Source organism: Mucor mucedo (genome assembly GCF_025094135.1).
Source record: "Mucor mucedo strain NRRL 3635 chromosome Unknown EV154scaffold_21, whole genome shotgun sequence".
Classification (NCBI taxonomy): Eukaryota; Fungi; Mucoromycota; class Mucoromycetes; order Mucorales; family Mucoraceae; genus Mucor; species Mucor mucedo.
Genome location: NW_026252305.1, coordinates 86,023 through 102,839, shown reverse-complemented (window position 1 = coordinate 102,839; position 16,817 = coordinate 86,023). Strand labels below are relative to the sequence as shown.

Genomic DNA, 16,817 nt, shown 5'->3' with positions numbered 1-16,817 from the left:
AAAAATATTGAGGAATGGCTGGGTGATGCTGTAACTCAAAAATATAAACACGTCCTTCTTAATGAAAATTCATACGCGCCCAGGAGCTTGTTCACCCAAATTGGAGTATAAGAAAACCTGGGAAGGTTTATTATGTTTCCATCTTTAAACAATACTACTAGTCATTGCTTCCAGTTTCGAAATGATGACTTATACGTTTAGAACAAGTCCTTACATATGAAAGGAGTTCCTATCAATATGGGTAGTCACAGCTTGTTGATAATTTGACCATTTATTGAAAACAGAGGATTGTTCTAACAATGGTTGCTAATAGCGAAAAAAATACCAAATAGACTATTGTAGTCTGTGGTTTAAAGGATCGATACCTTGAAATCGTTCACTTGATTTAGTTTTTTTGACAGCCTCTATAGCATTCTGTATCTCCCTTATCAATTGCTTCTTTTTAAACAATGCTATGCGTAATTTATCTAAACAAAGTAAGAATGTGATTCCTTTGTTTGATACAACATTTACCGTTCTCACTATAAAGTCGCTTAATCTCCAAGTCTTTGTTCTTTTTTTCTTCTACCCCTTGATACTGTATTTGCTCATGAAGCTATACTAACTTGTTAGCACTAAAATTAGGTTTAAGTTTCATAATCTCCAACCTGATTAATTTCGTTACTTAATCGCCCAATTACAGTTTCTTGTCTGGCAAGTTGGTCTTTTAGATTATTATTATTGGTTTGTACTTTGTCAATATAATTTTCGAGCATGTTATTCTTCACTTGTAAATCATTGATAAGGTTCTTCTATACAAGTTAGAATGGTATCTGGTGTTTTTGATATGAGCTTCTCACCTCATTATCCGCATTTATATTTTCAAACGTTTCTTTGGTGAGTAAAATTTTGTTCTTTATCATAACAACTGTAATACCTTTTAATCTGGTTATAAAATCCAGACAAGATATAGTGTTATTCAAACAACTTTCATCCTCAATACAATCCTATATGTCTATTCTGTGAATAAAGATATTCAATGATTCAAAAGAAAAATTACCTGTAGAAAAGCATATATTGTTAGCTTTTTACGCCCAGAAATATACTCCAAAAGCTCTTGCGTTAGAAAGCAAGATTTTCCCACAAAGTTGCAGTCATGAGGTGGAAGAACAGCACGAACAGCATTATCTTTTGTTTTTAGATCAAAATCAGGTTAACCAATATATATATATATATTTTACTTACACAAATTATTGCAAGATATTTTTAATTGTTCACTCTCTTTAAGAGACTCGTGTGAAGAAAATGAGGGGTGTAATAAATCCATGTATATTAGACATCCTTGAGTTAACCTTTTCTTATCGACTAGTTTGACTTTTATCATGAGTGGCAACTTATTATCTACGTATTCTACTTTTGACCAGATATCCTTAACACTATTTGATTTCTTCAGCAAAAAATCGATCCCTTTTTCACACAATGATACGTCTACAGTATGGGTAAAGTCAGATGAAATTCAACATAAAAATTATGGCTTATACTTGAATGTATTTTATCTCTACGTAAGTCTATAACATAGTCGTCAGTTAGGCTGAGGCAGACATATTGCATGACAGTTTCGCTTGGTGAATGATCTAGTTTCCATTGCAAAATGTTCAAATATAATTGAAGGTTATGTAATTTTGCATATTTGATTGCTTCGGGGTTACTTATTGTTCACTATTATCAGTACTTTTTTTCAATATCAACCTTTTTTTTAATCAGATATATTACCCAGCACTTAAAGATATCGTGGCTACATCATACCCTATAGTTCAGTGTAAATGAATTAAACACCTGCATATGTAAGCTATACACTTACCTTTAAGCGCATAGTCAACCAAGTTTTCTTGCTCTTTGGTCGACACGGATGCTGGCTTCATATGATGACTAATATCCCAAGCCGACATTCTATAAACAACATTAGTTTTCTTGCTACCGTTTAGATATTCATATAATATTTTAGTTTACATTTGACCCCTATCTTAAGATATTTATGGTTTTTTTTAAAGTAAAAATATAAAGTTATTGTATTCACAGTACCTTTTAAAAGAACTTGGTGCTCATTTACGTTTTCGTTTATTTCTAATATTTGCTGTGTATCCGCTTCTGTTGTAGACTTTGGTATATCAGGTTTACCGTCCTCCTTAATTGGTACAAGACATATTGTTGTTTCTATTGATGTGAGTTCCATATCCAAGAAGAGGCGTTTTTTTTTTTTTTTTTTTGCCCCAAATAAAATAAAAGAATGAACTTGAAGTTTGTTTAAACGATATATTTATTAATTTAAGTTGGGAATGGCTTTTCAGTTGTTTTTGACTGATTGGCTTGATCTTCAAGCCAATCATTCTCGAATACAACTTCACTTGTATTTCGCTTTGTTTTCTCGCTTGAATCGTCGTTTTTTGAAATCGCATTTGCTCCACTTACAACAACTCTTCTGGAGATACCTCGAGCATCAAAATACACAAGTGTCTCTGCTATATTTGCTCCTGTTCCAATTGTCCTTTGGGCAATATAACCAGCATCGTCTCCATATTTTTTATGTACTACTTGTATAATACTATCTCGTGACGATTCTAAGACCACTGAAGCCGCAGAAGCTACACCTCCTACAATCTTTACGGCAGCCTGTAATGCTGATATACCAACATGCCGTGATGCATTTTGCACTGGATCTCTAGCTTGCAATTTTTCGTTTTTATATACTACTGAGTTGATACCGGATATGGCTGATGATATAGCCATATCCACAAATCCTGCTGCCATATGAGTTACAGAACTGGTTGTGCTATACACAGCTTCGATGACTCTTCTGTCTTGGTCACTCAATTTTATTGGCGTCTTTGTCTGTTCGATTTTGCTCTCAATCATTTTACCACCACTATAAATTTTTGTTAGTCATTCTTTTTTAAACAATTTTCGATTATATCTAACCTTGATATTCCTTTTGCTAAGGCATGTCCTGCTAGTACTAAACCTTGTGCAATCCAGTCAGATCCTGTTACTATTGCATTTCCAGATTGATACATAAGTCGGACTTTTCTAATTTTAGATGGATCATCCTATTTTTCGGGTTTAGCTTATTTCGGAGGGCATGTGCAGTTTAATCATTCTTACCTCCAATGTAGACCCACCAACATAGACTGGTAACTTTTCCCCTCTCTCCTCTTCATGAGCTGTGATGAAGTCTTCTTCATTTAGTACACTCTCTGCATCTGATCTATCTAAATGAACGTTATCTGCAACAACCTGTGTGACTTCACAGGAAGCGGGATTGATCATGGCTAATGTGTTCTTCATTTGATGTCGGTTTTCATACTTGATAAAGTATGTTAGAATGTCTTGCAATTCACCAAATATTACTTCATCGGAATCACTGCAATAAAAAAATACAAGCAGTTTTAATGGAGATTCTATTTAAAATTTTGTTAAGACAAACCTGCAATCAACCCTCCATAGACCGCCTTCCACTCGGGGAAAGATTAAAGTACGTTCATCTTGTAACCAAGCCTTCGATCTTGAAACCAGGACAATGGTACATTTCTCTTCATCAAAATAGTCAAAAAAGCGTAAGAGAAGAACTTGTTGCTCAGACTGTGGGTCTGTAGTGATATATGTGGCTAAATGGCCATTGCCGGTTTCGGTGAGAACGCCCTCGTCGAATGAAGATACTGAAACTCTGTCAACTTGACATAAATAGGACAAAGATTTAGGATCAATTTCACTGGCTAAAGGTGTTATAGGTAATATAGTCATTATGTATTTAATTTTGTATTGGGTAAAAGAGTGAAAGAAATGCGATTTTACTCTATTAAATAAATGATTTTTTAAGAATCTCTTGGCTACTAGTTTGTTTTTGGCATAAATAATTTTATACAATTATCAATCATCTTTATTATCTTAATTTGGAATGAAATCCCTTATATCTGGCATTGACATGTACAGTTACTGACAGGACATGTAGAATGCTTTTGGAACCAATCAAACATATGCACAGCATGTCCGCCATGACGACAAGTCTGGCACCAGGTAAACCAAAGGTCGAAGCCGGCTGGATCAACTGTAAACGTAGATCATTTAAATCATCTAGTATTATTATTGTTCTCGAATTTTTAAAGCTTCTTTTTTACCTTTATGAGTATCATTTGCAATGATTGTCTGTCTTAGTTGATCAATGGGCGTACCCATGTGTAAAAGACATAATGCACATCGGGGTAATGGTTTTCTACAGCTTGAACATACAGTGCTCTATAAATATCCAATGTTAAAGCTTGAAATATCCATTTAGTGTTACGTTACCTTTTGCTTTCCAGATGCTCGTCCACCAGGATTGCTTGTCTGGACATTCATTCTCTTGCCTTCTCTGTTCCGAGCATTTTGTATAACAAGACTATGCCCCAAAGATTGAGCACAAAAATTACAGCGAACATATACCTGAGGGGGTGCAATTTCACTTGAATTCATGCGCTTACCACGTTGAATATCAAATTTTGCCCGTGCGTGCCACATTTGCCATCGATCCATTAGTAAGCGGTAACTAAACAGGAAAAGTTCAATACATCTAGTTCATAAACATATGAAGTTTCTTACTTTTCAACCCAATCCTCAACCCTACTATCCTTAAATCGTTTTGGTACAATATAACTCATTACTAAACTAGCTGTTTGGACATCACCATATCTGTCAAGTGCTTTTTCAAATAACTCTACTCCTTTCGATGTGAGACCTGTAACAACTACGCCTTCCACATCTCCTTCCCTCACCAGTTTCTCGAGCGTTCGATTTAAATACATTGTCATCTAATATATCGACTTAAGAAAACAATAAAGTAAACTCATGTTTCGCTTTTTAAGTACCTGCTCGTCATCCAAAACTCGGAGAGCAACAGCCATACGCTCTCGCAATGGTAATCCGGGTTCGTCTAATACTCTGTACCAATCATTCGAGGCAATATAAGCAAAAATGGAGCGTAAATAAGGCCTGTCTACCATGTCATTGCTCAATGATTCGCAAATGTCTTTCCATATATCACTTGTATTCGCCCCAATAGCTTGATAACTGGCTAGAATAGCTGCCATTAATTTACGCTGCTGTTCTAAAATGATGTAGAATTGTGCTAAATACTTTTTGGTCTTTATCTCATTATGCGGATCATTTACCTTCTTTATGGTCACGACCTCGAGCACTACCTAAGGCTCTAATAGCTCTATCTGGAGCTCCATGAAACAAAGCTAAACCGGCAGCCTTGTCATACTCTCCGCGGGATTCAAGACTTTCTTTCCATGAGTATTTTTATCAAGAGAAAGTGTTTATAACTTACTCTATTAATTCCAGCTCAAACCCCTTTATATCAAAAGCAAATCCACAAGCAGATAAAGCAAGATTTCTTTGAGCTGATTTAGAAGTATCAATCATAGGCAAACTATTACTGATATCAACATCTGTGTTGATATCAGCTATATCCTCAGCTACCTTTGCTCTCTGGTTTGAAGGTTGTCTTGATAATTTAGGGGAAGCGCTAGAGCGCGGAGTATTTGCAGGTGATGATTTGCTATTACGACTTTGTGATCCCATCCAAATACCATAAACGCCGTGGAAACTGTAATCTGCGTTACTTATTTTAGATAACTTGGTTGATATTTGATCTGCAATCTTCATCCATGACCATAATTCCTTTAATTTACGATCTTGGCCAACTATACTGATGTTTTTCGTACACTAAAATCATAGTTTAAAATTTTAAAAGAAAAAAATGTAGTCTATCATTTAGCTTACATCCATCGAATAACCCTCTGTGAGTCTTTTTCTCATAACAACAGATATGTCTTTATCCAATTCTTTGGCTAGTGCTTTGTCGGTACTAATTGCAATTGCATTCAATTCTAGGCCTAAATTACTACTTTTTTTTTTTTGAAAAATCAATAAAACTCCATCTATTTTGTGGTTAACTTACGATTGTCTGTGTTCCTCCCCAGATAATTTCAAACTACCCATATTCCTTTCAAAGTCATCGTCCATGGATGTAGGATAATATGAGCGCAATCCTGTCTTTGCAGTCATTACCATACCACCAGTTGGTTGCCATGATATTTGACAAGCTTCCTGGACTTTTATAGATTCGAACTTTCCGTCCTTATGGACAGTCAATATATTATGTGTATTTGGTATAGGTTTTGATGTCGATGATATTGAATTGGGTATGAATGAAAAAGTTGCAAATTCCCTATTGCTTGATCGCGTCTTCCTACTTTTCCAAAGCACTGGAATGCTTAATTCTTCTTCGTCATTCACTAAACTTTTAAGAGCGCAGTGACCTGCTTCCAATTTGGTTACAGGTGCTGTGTGTGCAGTAGAAGATGATGACTTTTGGACGGAAGAATCTACAGCCGATTTTAGCGAGCATGTCTCTTGAATATCCCAAATGCTTATATGAAATGAATCCTTGGTCAACGATGCCAAAAATCCTGGTTGTGTGGGTGAAAATACAATTTTTGACAAACTGTTCTTATTTTCAGGGTTGAGAGTGAGAACTGCATCATTACTCTTTCGGATATCCCATAGCTTAACTACACCTTCCTCTGTATAAGAAGCTAATCTATATGGGTTAAAAGGATCAACTGAAATTCCATGAACTGCTTTTGTTTGAAACTGTAATGGATTTGATCCTGGATCTGCTCTAATATCATAAACTCGAAGGTATTTATTTCCCATTCCAGCAATCAACAATGGTGCATTCGAATGTTCGGACCATGCACATGATGAAATTGCCTCTGAGGATCCATATTGTCGAACTGGCCCTTGTTCTCTAGATCTATAATGTATAGCTATTAGAGGCTGTATTATTTGAGTGGGAAAAAATCCAATTACCCTGATCCAGGTGTGGACATGGGCGGTAAGTCGTTATATCTTGATCTATCTGAATCCGTCCAAAAAAACCACATTTTAATATCACAGATAACAATCACAAAATCAGCAAAATGTTACCTTCATAATTATCATTAGTTCTACCGTCTAATCTCCATTGATTGCCAATAGAGGAGCGAGATTCCTGCTGCACATGCCCTCTAATGGAAGGGAATGCCGTGGGTGTTTGCGAGCCAGTTGGTGTGTTGCAGTAACTGTCTAATGAACGAGATACATCCCATACCAAAAGACATGGATCGTTACGAACTTTATCAAGTCCAGCTGCTAACAAGTGTGGATGTGTCTTTGAGAAGGATACAACGTTACTTGAGCGTGACATCTTAACACCCAACGAAGGGTATTGCTTTTGTTGCTGAGGTTGTTGAGGCTGCTGTTGAAGTCTAGTATTTAAATTCATACCCGAACTATTATTACTACCGTATATCGTGGCATGCCCTTGGGTAGGTGTGTCAATACCGTCGGAATTGGGATAATCTGTCAAGGAATGCTCTTGCATGCGAACAAGTAATGTCTTTCCGGTTGTCAACCCAACGGCAACTAAATCAGGGCAATTAGGATCTGGAGACCAATCGGCACACTTTCGTGGGAAAGGCAGGGATTCGTTAGTAAATACGCTCTGTAGACATTGTATTTTTTACCATCATTAGGGTGATGTCAGGAATGGTGGAAATATATCGTGCTCTTCCAGGTAATTCGCTTGTCTATTGTACAGAATAAGTTCAGGAAGAATTTATGTGGGAGAATTGGTTAATTACTTCTGGAACCCATTGATATAATTTCAATTCAGTCCCTCCAGCAAGAAATTGACTGTGGTCTTCATGTGGTGACCAAATGATAGACCTTTGCACGACAACCATGTTAAGTATAATAAAAGATAGAAAAAGAAAGGCGACATATTATCATTTTTGGTTTTACGGGACATATAAATGAAGCTCAGCTACTGGAAAAAAGGTGTAAAGTTGAGAGCACCACGCTATTGGTTGCGATCAGATAGTGTTTAGAATGAGGAGCAAATTAAATTACTTTTGGGATAAGTTAGGTCTCTTTAGATGACTTAGAGAGGTTAATTCATGTAAGAGAAGTAGGTAGAGAGATTTATAGTCTTATTAACAGGATAAATGAATATGATAGTATAGATTAAAGAGAAAAGGGGCAATTGCCACATAACACTTGTGATAGTGAGCACCCGACTTAGGGTAGTCCGCTTGAGTTATTATTTTTCTAAAGGAATATTTTAAGAGTGATGTTTAGATGACACAATATTAGATGAGACGATTAAATATCATAACAGTGAAGGATAAGTAGAGAATTAATTCTTAGATGTAAGTGTAATAGTTTTCAGCAGGTTTTTGTAAGAAAACGTTATAATGTAAAATTACAAAATACATATTGAAGTAACCAAAAAGTGGAGAAGATACTATAATGGTATTAATTACGAAGACAAATCCCAAAATTAGGTAAAGAATATTGATTTATAATCAGAAGAAAAAGGGGGAATGGTCCTTTCCTGTAATTTAACTTCACAACCATTGTACTTTCCTTTTAATTAAGCCAGGATAACAGATAGCAATGCATACCATACCAAGTGATATTACCGCCTCACAATAGTACTGCTGCTTGCTTCCATCAGTAAGTCAAACCAAGTGGCTGTAGGTTTTCTTAAAGCATTTCCACAAGACTAACTACAGTTTGCATGTATTACTCGTTTACTTTTTATGTAAAACTATGAAATAGAAAGGTCTAAAAAGGAAATGTCTAGATATTATGAAAAATGAAACAAGCAATTAAATCATCCTGACATAAGCTTGTTTATCAGCCTATAAATAAAGCTAATTCACACACTGTATTTTTCCCCCTTTTCTTTTCCCTTAACATATTTCTTTTATCGTATGAAAGTAACCGATCACGTAAAAAGGTTTTTTTAGTAGTGACTCTTGTTTTTTTTTTTTTGAAAAGAAGCTAAATTGAAAAAGAAATATTGTGATATTGCGGCTGCGGCTAGTCTTTGCTATAGGAGGGCGACCTCCTAGGCAGGGTTCTTGAGTTTTTAGAACTCACGAACCGTAAATAGCTGGGATTGGACTGTAAATAGGTGCTGGTATTGGCCGGAATTTCTGTAAGTGGTGTAAAAAAAATACGTTTGAAAAAAATACGGAGGTCTAGACATTTCCGTCTAAAAAATACACTTCTTAAAATCGGCCAAAAATAGTGACCTAACGCGATTTATTCGGCGCAGGTCGAGTGACTAAGATTGTACATCAAAGTATCAAAAAAAAAAAAAAGGGAAAGCCGAATTTACACTCATTAAGAGGAGATTACTCCATTCCAAAACTAGTTAAGAAGAAATTTGGGCTTGAGACACTATTGAAAGTCAATGCAGGTTCTTGGACGAATCCAGAGGCCCTCATTGCTGCATATTTTGTCAACTGCTTAACTTGGGAACCTTCATGAGAAGAATTCTTTGAAGCATTATCAAGTGGTTTGAGGGAGATTAGTAATAGTGATTCTGAATCTATCAAAGCAAGAAGTTATGCTCAGGAGGTGTCGTGTTTCATTATTTCTAGAGCAGTTATCAACAAGGTCAATGTATATTATCAACTAATGGCAGTCAAAGCAGAATCAAAAAGGCAAGAGGTTCTTGCTAAAAGTTATGGTGAAGCCGCTGGTGCTGCATTTGTTAGCGTGGGGGCAAAAAATCTGAAAAAAAGAGCTTTGGATCAAATAATGTCTAGTAAAGGTGATTTATCAATAATAGAATCATATTATGTTCTCTAGCTTTTTGTTGAAGAAGAAATTCAAGATGACCCACCTCAAGATGAAGCCGCGATTGTATGTTTTTCAAGCTTGTTGTCGTATTTGACGCCTAATTTCACGAATATAATTATTCTTATTTTGTCACTCAGTTATAATACATATACCCTATGTATTATAAGTACCATATTGCGAATACATTCCTATTGGTTCGACACAGTACCAGCTCCCTCATAGGTATATACACATACCTTGGAAGATAAAATAAAAAACCTTCAGCATGGTTCGGATTCACTCGCAAGCATCTTGTATGATTACCAATACTATAATATCAATACCACACGAAAACTAATTGTTCTCACCTGTCATATAATAAAATACAAGCTCACAATCATGAAATACTCCCCCAGTAATTCATCAAAGTGGGTTGCAGTTGAGGTCCAGTCATGCACAATACCATTAGCATACGAGAATAGAAGGGACGTGATCAAGTTTTAAAAGGATTTCGCTTATACTTATGTAAGTAAAGCACATACAATGTATATTTCAAGTACGATTCTTAGTTTACATCAGTTTCAGTCGATACTTGAAGAACAGATGAAGGTTTATGACAGATTGGCGGATGAAAGACTTGGATTCACGATAGTTAAAGAAGAAGGCATGGTCCGATATTGCAACCATTTCTTTAACGCTAATGATTAAAATCAATGATCTTTATATCTTTGCTAAACATATCCACCATAGCATTGTATTTAATTGTCATTTCATTTTCATTATTTCATAAATAATGTTTAAGAAAAGACAAAAGATTTAAACAATAAAAAAGCAATTCTATACTTATTTTCTTTATAACTATTATAATAAGGATTTATTTTCAAAAAAGAGTATCTCTCTTTTATGCTATATCTTTAATGACACCAGCAGAGATCATCTCAACCTGGTTTGTTCCTTCTGCTCGATGGCCTTCTGGAAGCGGTTCTGGGCTTCCCAGCCTTCTAAACGCAGAACCTTGCAAGGCTCAGAATCGATACGCCGGCTTTGATCCTTAATGTGACTTGATTTACACACGGACAACTTGAACTTCTTGAAAGGCTCTATAAGAGATGGGATAATAAGTGAAGGAACGAGAAACTACCCGTTTAAAACGGAGACTAATTTTCAACTTTCTTTATACCCTGTCCTGGCCAGTCCAGGTATGGGGAGAGGGCAAGAAAATGATAAATGTAATACTTTATGATTACACATAGCTTCTGGAGGGATCTCACTCCAAATATGGTATGACATAAGGGAATATATATTATTAAAATTGGTGATCAATGGTAAGTGATCGGGCTATCGTAGCAAATCGATTTACAGCAGCCTTTCTAAATAAATAAATAAAAAAGGTAGTCAATCTAACCGAATTTCTTATCAACGTGTATTGTAGTGATTACCCTATGGGATACTTTCAACTCTCCAAAATGAAAGACCCGACCTATTTATGTCTTATAATGCAATTTTATCAATTTATGAAAGAACATGGCAATGACTACACCTCCGCTATTAAACTGCCGCCAATTCCCATGATTTTTGGGTTCAAGTGTATCTGTAACATTCTCTTCATTTTCTTTTTATAACATAAAATGCCCCCTATAACACAATTGGATGAAGTGTTCCTTTCCCGCTTACTCAACAATGATGATAATGTTAAACAGGATATTTTAAATACGAACGTTGATTCCAAGACATTATCAACAGTTTTGAACAAACTGACAACTACCTCAAACGCGTATAGGCAAGAGCTCTTTGAAAAAGTCCATGCCAACTTCGACGAATTTTCTGGCCTATACAACACAAGTCAGGATTTACATTTTAGAGTTTTTGAACTTGTTAAACAGGCTGGCACAACAGAAAAGCAGATTACAGATAATCAAGCAGCCGTGACTTTGACCATTGATACATACCAGCAAGCTTTGTTAGATACGCAGAACAACAAAGTTCAGATTGACACTCTAGAAAAGCTGGAACAGATCTTACTTGTCATTGATGAAATTCATGTCGAATTAAAGGAATCCTTATATTTGGAAGCTGTAAAACATATCTTGGAATTAATACGCATTTTGAAAGAATGGAAAGCGGACACAAGAGTAATGGGATATATCGAAGGCAGAGTAGCGCAATTAAAACAGACGTTAATTCTTCGTCTTCAAGAAGACATTCGAACAGCTATACAGTACAACCTGGGATCTATGCGCATATTGGAATTTTTTGGATCCAAGCCTGTCCATATTAAAGACATATTTGAATCACTGAATCAACTGGAACTGCTGGCTCAAGAGATGACGGGTATAAAAAGATTGATCTTCAAAAACATAATCACGCCGTACTTTGAAAATGGAACTAGTCAGTTACAGGTGGATCATGTTGGAGGGGATTCTTCAGGTGGTGTTTTACAAGTGATAAAAGTTACAAATGATAATGAAAAGATGGATCCAATCTTGATGTTGCAGCAGATGGACGAAATACTCGGCTATTTTTTCAAATACATGTTCAACAGCAGCAAGGATGAAAATTTAAATCGCTTGTTTGGGAACCTTTTACTGCCAGAACTTACAGACTTAATAATAGAGAAAGGCATTGCACCAGCCATCCCTTCTTCTAAATATAACTTGTCTGACTTTAATCTGGTAGCACAAGCTGTCTTAGCCTTCGAAGACAAATGTATAGAATATGGGTACCAAATTCCTGAAGCTGGCCCAACGAAGCTTGCATTGTATGTACAAAATATTGATAAACATTATGCCAAGAAACGGCGCGAAAAGATTTTACAGCAAGGTAGAACTGTTATGGTCCGTAGACTTTACGATGCAGAAATGACCCAAGTGAAAGAAGATAATGGCCACACCTATCAATATAAAATTACCCAAACACCCCGAATTCTATCCGTGTTAATTTCTGATACTATTGATGAAGCTCAAGACCTTTTGCAATCTCATCCTATTTCTGCTTCTACTCTAGTAGAAGGTATTCAGGATTTACTAGACATGTATCGTGCTATTATGCCTAGTTACCATCGACAATACTACTTGTCGGGTCCAGCAAAATCACTTTTATTTAGAAACGATTGCTTATGGTTGTCAAAACAACTCAGATCCACCGTTTCTTTAAAGCCGGAATGTAAGCATTTCAATAAGCTTACAAACGATTTAAACGCAGCGTCCGAACGACTGGAAGAGCTTGGCAAGGCTTGGTATGAATTAGCCATGATGCACCGTGTACAAGTTATTCAAACTTTACTCGATCAATTGGACGGATTTACAGGAATGTCAGGTAACGCGAAATACCAAAAAGAATGCGACTTAGCCATTACGCAAGTGATTGATTTGGTCGGGTCATTTGCATCTGAAACTCGCCCTATTGTGGATGAAACGCTTTTATTGGACATGTTGGGTAGAATTGTAGACAGCATTCTCGGCCGACTGATCCAAGATATCGAGGAGTTGCAGGACATTGGTGCCGAAGAGTCTCATGTGATTGCCGTTACTTTAAATAGTCTTGCTCAGCTCGTAGCCGCGTTTGATTTGCCAGGCAAAGATGCGACCGAAAGTTTTGTTTCCGAATTGGTTCCCAGCTGGGAAAAGTTTTGGCACGTCAAAGATATTTTGGAGATGAATATGCGCGATATTATGGAGGAATTTCGTCGTGGTGACCTACACATGTTTGAAAAATCCGAGCTGGTGGGATTACTTAGTGCATTGTTTGCTGAAACTGAATTAAGAGAATCAAATATTCAAGAAATCAAAACAGGCACCCAACGAGTTGATGGATCCGTTGCAACGCGCCCAATCGCGGGTCCCGCTTCTAGTCCTACTCCACCCAGCACCTTCAGTCCGACTCCAACAGCTACCTTCACTCCAACGGCAACTTCCACTTCAACAGCCACTTCCACTCCTACTGGCAGCATACATCGTGCGCTTGAATATACACCTGATGATGATATGGAGACGTCAGATGGAGGATGGGGTGATGATGATGAAGATGACCTCTTTGCTGATGAACAACCTGAACCAACTATTGTTGTTCCTTCTCCTAAATCTTCAGAACCCTCATTACTTTTGGATGCAAATATAGACATTGAAGATACAGGAGGATGGGGTGACGCAGATGAAGACATTTTTGATAATGATGAAATTGAGGAACCCAAATCACTTGAAACACATAAATCAACAATTACTGCAGACGCCAAGATTGAACCCAGTGACAAAATCTCGGCAACTAATTCTTCCGAAACCCCTTTATCTCGGGCCCTCGACTTCCAATCAATTGATAACGAAATTGACAATGAACTAAATGAAGGCGAAGGTTGGGGTTGGGATGACGACGATGACCTTTTTAAGGGTGGCGAGGACTTGAAATAATAAAGTTTAATTTTTTTTAAAAAAATATTTTATTTTTAAAAATAAGAAGAATACAAAGTAAACACTTGCATAGGGGATTTGAATGTAAAAAGGAATGGGGTCATAATAATGATTTGTATGGGAAAGTATGTGATATTGTACAGTTAATAATTGAAGATGTGGGTGTGTGTTTTTTTTTCTTGGCTTGGTATTCTTGGTATTTTCATTTATGGGTATTGTGGGGCAGCTTTCTATCTACCAACTTTATCTTGTATGAATCTTTTCGTGACGTTTCATATCATATTTTCTTGCAAAAGGACGTGTACAATGGCTACATTTAAATGTCTTTGGTCTCATAGGGTTGTGGGTGAGCATATGTTCGACAAGATTATGTCTACGTTTTGATCTAATTGAGAGACAAAGGATGTTAATAACAAAGTGCCAATGTTACCATAATTTTTGTATTACCTATGACTGCAAATCGGACAAATATGTCTCTTTTCGGTAATTGATGAAACCTTCCTCTTGGAAACCTTGGTATTGACTTCGACTGGCGCAAATAATTGTTCTTGGCTATAATAGTTGTAAGGACCTTCACAACAGGATGTATCCCCAACATATAATGAATTTATTTGAGGCGAGGGTGTAGAATATGGAGTCAATTGTGCAGTGGATAATAATGAGGGTGATGTATTGTTATAATAAAGATCGGAAGCAGTGGCTATGGAGAAGTTATCATCGTTTAAGACAACAGATTCATTCAAGTTACTGTCGAATTGAAATAAAGGCATAGTAGGTTGAGCACCAAGATACATAGGATCAGTCTTGCTATAAGTGTTGTCAAAACACATATAAGGTTGTTGATGCACCTCTTGTGGATAATAAGAATAGACCTGTTGGCCAAAATTCTCTTTTTCTTGATTGAATGTGTAGGCAGGATAATTCATATTGGTATTGTTATACAGAAAATCGTAGGAAAATGACATTTTATAAGGGAGATAAAAAAAAAGGAGTAATTAAGTGAAAAGAAGCAAATATTTATAAATCTGCTTTTAGGCATCTATATTTAAACTTTTTTCAAAAATATGTATCACTGATGTAAATAATTTACACAAGCAATTGTAGTATCATCAACTTGGGTTACATCTTAGCAAATTATACATAATGGATTCCTGGAAATTACAATGAGGCTTTGACATTTGTATTACTAATTGCCCTTAAAGACAAGCTTTGTGTTCCTCCAATTATCTATTTTTAATGTGTTTTTTTTGCAGAAGCAGCACAGTGACTGTTCAGCTACATTTATAGATTGGCTGGATCCTAAAAATATACCAAAGTTGGACCAGGTAAGCCATGCCCTTTCCTGCCCTTTTGTTTATGCTTAAACATATTATACAAAACGTAATCTCTATTTCCAGAAACGGAAAGAAGACACCGCAGCCAAGCATTTATTACAATTTTCCAAGGCGGTTTTTATTTACCTCCCAAAAGTTCAAACCCATTGCGTTCTATTCCATTGTGGCTTTGACAGAAACAAGAGTTGCGACATTACGAAATGTACTCGAGAAAGAACTGAGCGCACTTGGAGTAGTAGGAAGAATATATATTGCTCCTGAGCAAGGAATTGGTGGAATTAACTGTCAAATGGCTGTACCGATTGAAAAATTAGATACAGTGAAATCTTATTTTGATGGCTTTAAAAATGATTTCGGCCAAATAGAGTATAATGAAGGAATTGAAGATACGTCTTCTCCGAATTTTAGCAAATTACGTGTACTCGTGAAAAACAATGTAAGCCAAGTATAGAGATAATAACCCGACATGTTTTTCAAACAAACAAGAGCTATTATTAGTTAGTGTCAATTCGTCAACATGTCACAACACAAGACCTGGCAGTGCAGCCTCATCATCTGACACCGGAGGATTGGCACTCACAATTGAGTCAAAAAAATGAGGATCTATTTTTACTGGATATGCGAAATCAGTATGAGTAGTAAGTTTAAATCCGCAGTACGCCCACCCTTATTAATTGTGGTGTATTAGTCATTTTGGCCATTTTAAGCATGCGATCAAAATGGATGTAGACACTTTTAGAGATGGAATTCAATTACTAGATGAACTCGTCGCTAATAGACCAAAGGGTGATGATATTTACATGTACTGTACAGGTGGTATTCGCTGCTCAGTCGCTGGGACGTACTTAAAAAAAAAGGGCTATGAAAATGTTAAAATGGTAATATTACATTTCTTAACTTTTAACTGGACATGACTAATGGCCATCTCTATAAAGCTCAAAGGTGGTATCACAGCGTATGGGCATTACATTAAGGAAAATCAGGAGAAACCCTCTCTCTTTAAGGGTAAAAATTTTACTTTTGATGGTAGAAGAGGTGAGCCTATCACCAATGATGTATTAACACAATGCTATCACTGTGGCTCTTCCTGTGATCATGTCACGAATTGTGTGAACAATAAGTGTCATTTATTGTTCGTGCAGTGTGAGACATGTAAATCTAAAATGAAACACACTTGTAGTGATCATTGCCATAATGTATTAAAAGGAATAGAGGAATACAAATTGGACTATGACTACCACAGACAGGTTGCAAAAGCATGGTAACACACATTAATACGTTCCTGTAATTGGCACGTTATTCATAATTGAATATTACTTTTTTTTTTTTTTTTGTCTTTTCATTTAAACAATAAAGTTTGTTCCTTGACATTTTCGCCTTTTTTTTTCAT

The 16,817-nt window shown here is 36.2% G+C and overlaps 7 protein-coding genes across 7 annotated transcripts; 3 read left to right on the top strand and 4 right to left on the bottom strand.

The window, feature by feature from the left end:
- Positions 1-333: 333 nt before the first annotated feature.
- On the bottom strand, positions 334-1,928 carry EV154DRAFT_478897 (uncharacterized protein; the record flags this gene model as incomplete). The annotated part of the gene is made up of 9 exons (XM_051598213.1): positions 334-467; positions 514-595; positions 648-791; positions 840-986; positions 1,040-1,167; positions 1,225-1,467; positions 1,521-1,687; positions 1,753-1,786; positions 1,841-1,928. The coding sequence occupies 9 exons, from the start codon at positions 1,926-1,928 to the stop codon at positions 334-336; spliced, it is 1,167 nt and encodes a 388-aa protein (XP_051460261.1).
- A 324-nt stretch (positions 1,929-2,252) lies between these two features.
- EV154DRAFT_500235 (senescence-associated protein-domain-containing protein) lies at positions 2,253-3,819 on the bottom strand. The gene is made up of 4 exons (XM_051600567.1): positions 3,461-3,819; positions 3,139-3,397; positions 2,956-3,083; positions 2,253-2,902 (listed from the first exon to the last, which is right to left on the bottom strand). Exons 1-4 carry the CDS (start codon positions 3,775-3,777, stop codon positions 2,305-2,307), a joined length of 1,302 nt encoding a protein of 433 aa, XP_051460260.1. The 5' UTR covers positions 3,778-3,819; the 3' UTR covers positions 2,253-2,304.
- Positions 3,820-3,870: 51 nt separating this feature from the next.
- Positions 3,871-7,823, bottom strand: EV154DRAFT_500229 (uncharacterized protein). The gene is made up of 12 exons (XM_051600566.1): positions 7,701-7,823; positions 7,006-7,646; positions 6,889-6,937; positions 5,975-6,832; positions 5,797-5,917; positions 5,342-5,739; positions 5,181-5,293; positions 4,878-5,116; positions 4,612-4,820; positions 4,321-4,558; positions 4,152-4,269; positions 3,871-4,081 (listed from the first exon to the last, which is right to left on the bottom strand). Exons 2-12 carry the CDS (start codon positions 7,439-7,441, stop codon positions 3,942-3,944), a joined length of 2,919 nt encoding a protein of 972 aa, XP_051460259.1. The 5' UTR covers positions 7,442-7,646; positions 7,701-7,823; the 3' UTR covers positions 3,871-3,941.
- A 2,005-nt stretch (positions 7,824-9,828) lies between these two features.
- On the top strand, positions 9,829-10,398 carry EV154DRAFT_460294 (uncharacterized protein; the record flags this gene model as incomplete). The annotated part of the gene is made up of 3 exons (XM_051597514.1): positions 9,829-10,004; positions 10,081-10,187; positions 10,248-10,398. Exons 2-3 carry the CDS (start codon positions 10,090-10,092, stop codon positions 10,396-10,398), a joined length of 249 nt encoding a protein of 82 aa, XP_051460258.1. The 5' UTR covers positions 9,829-10,004; positions 10,081-10,089.
- Positions 10,399-10,983: 585 nt separating this feature from the next.
- EV154DRAFT_124233 (Centromere/kinetochore Zw10-domain-containing protein) lies at positions 10,984-14,315 on the top strand. Its single transcript, XM_051593970.1, has one exon. The coding sequence runs from the start codon at positions 11,319-11,321 to the stop codon at positions 14,091-14,093; it is 2,775 nt and encodes a 924-aa protein (XP_051460257.1). The 5' UTR covers positions 10,984-11,318; the 3' UTR covers positions 14,094-14,315.
- On the bottom strand, positions 14,099-15,093 carry EV154DRAFT_500224 (uncharacterized protein). Its single transcript, XM_051600565.1, has 2 exons — positions 14,541-15,093; positions 14,099-14,478 (listed from the first exon to the last, which is right to left on the bottom strand). Exons 1-2 carry the CDS (start codon positions 15,056-15,058, stop codon positions 14,337-14,339), a joined length of 660 nt encoding a protein of 219 aa, XP_051460256.1. The 5' UTR covers positions 15,059-15,093; the 3' UTR covers positions 14,099-14,336.
- A 343-nt stretch (positions 15,094-15,436) lies between these two features.
- Positions 15,437-16,808, top strand: EV154DRAFT_500222 (Rhodanese-like domain-containing protein). Its single transcript, XM_051600564.1, has 4 exons — positions 15,437-15,863; positions 15,926-16,065; positions 16,116-16,305; positions 16,363-16,808. The coding sequence occupies exons 1-4, from the start codon at positions 15,450-15,452 to the stop codon at positions 16,690-16,692; spliced, it is 1,074 nt and encodes a 357-aa protein (XP_051460255.1). The 5' UTR covers positions 15,437-15,449; the 3' UTR covers positions 16,693-16,808.
- The last annotated feature ends 9 nt before the right edge of the window (positions 16,809-16,817 follow it).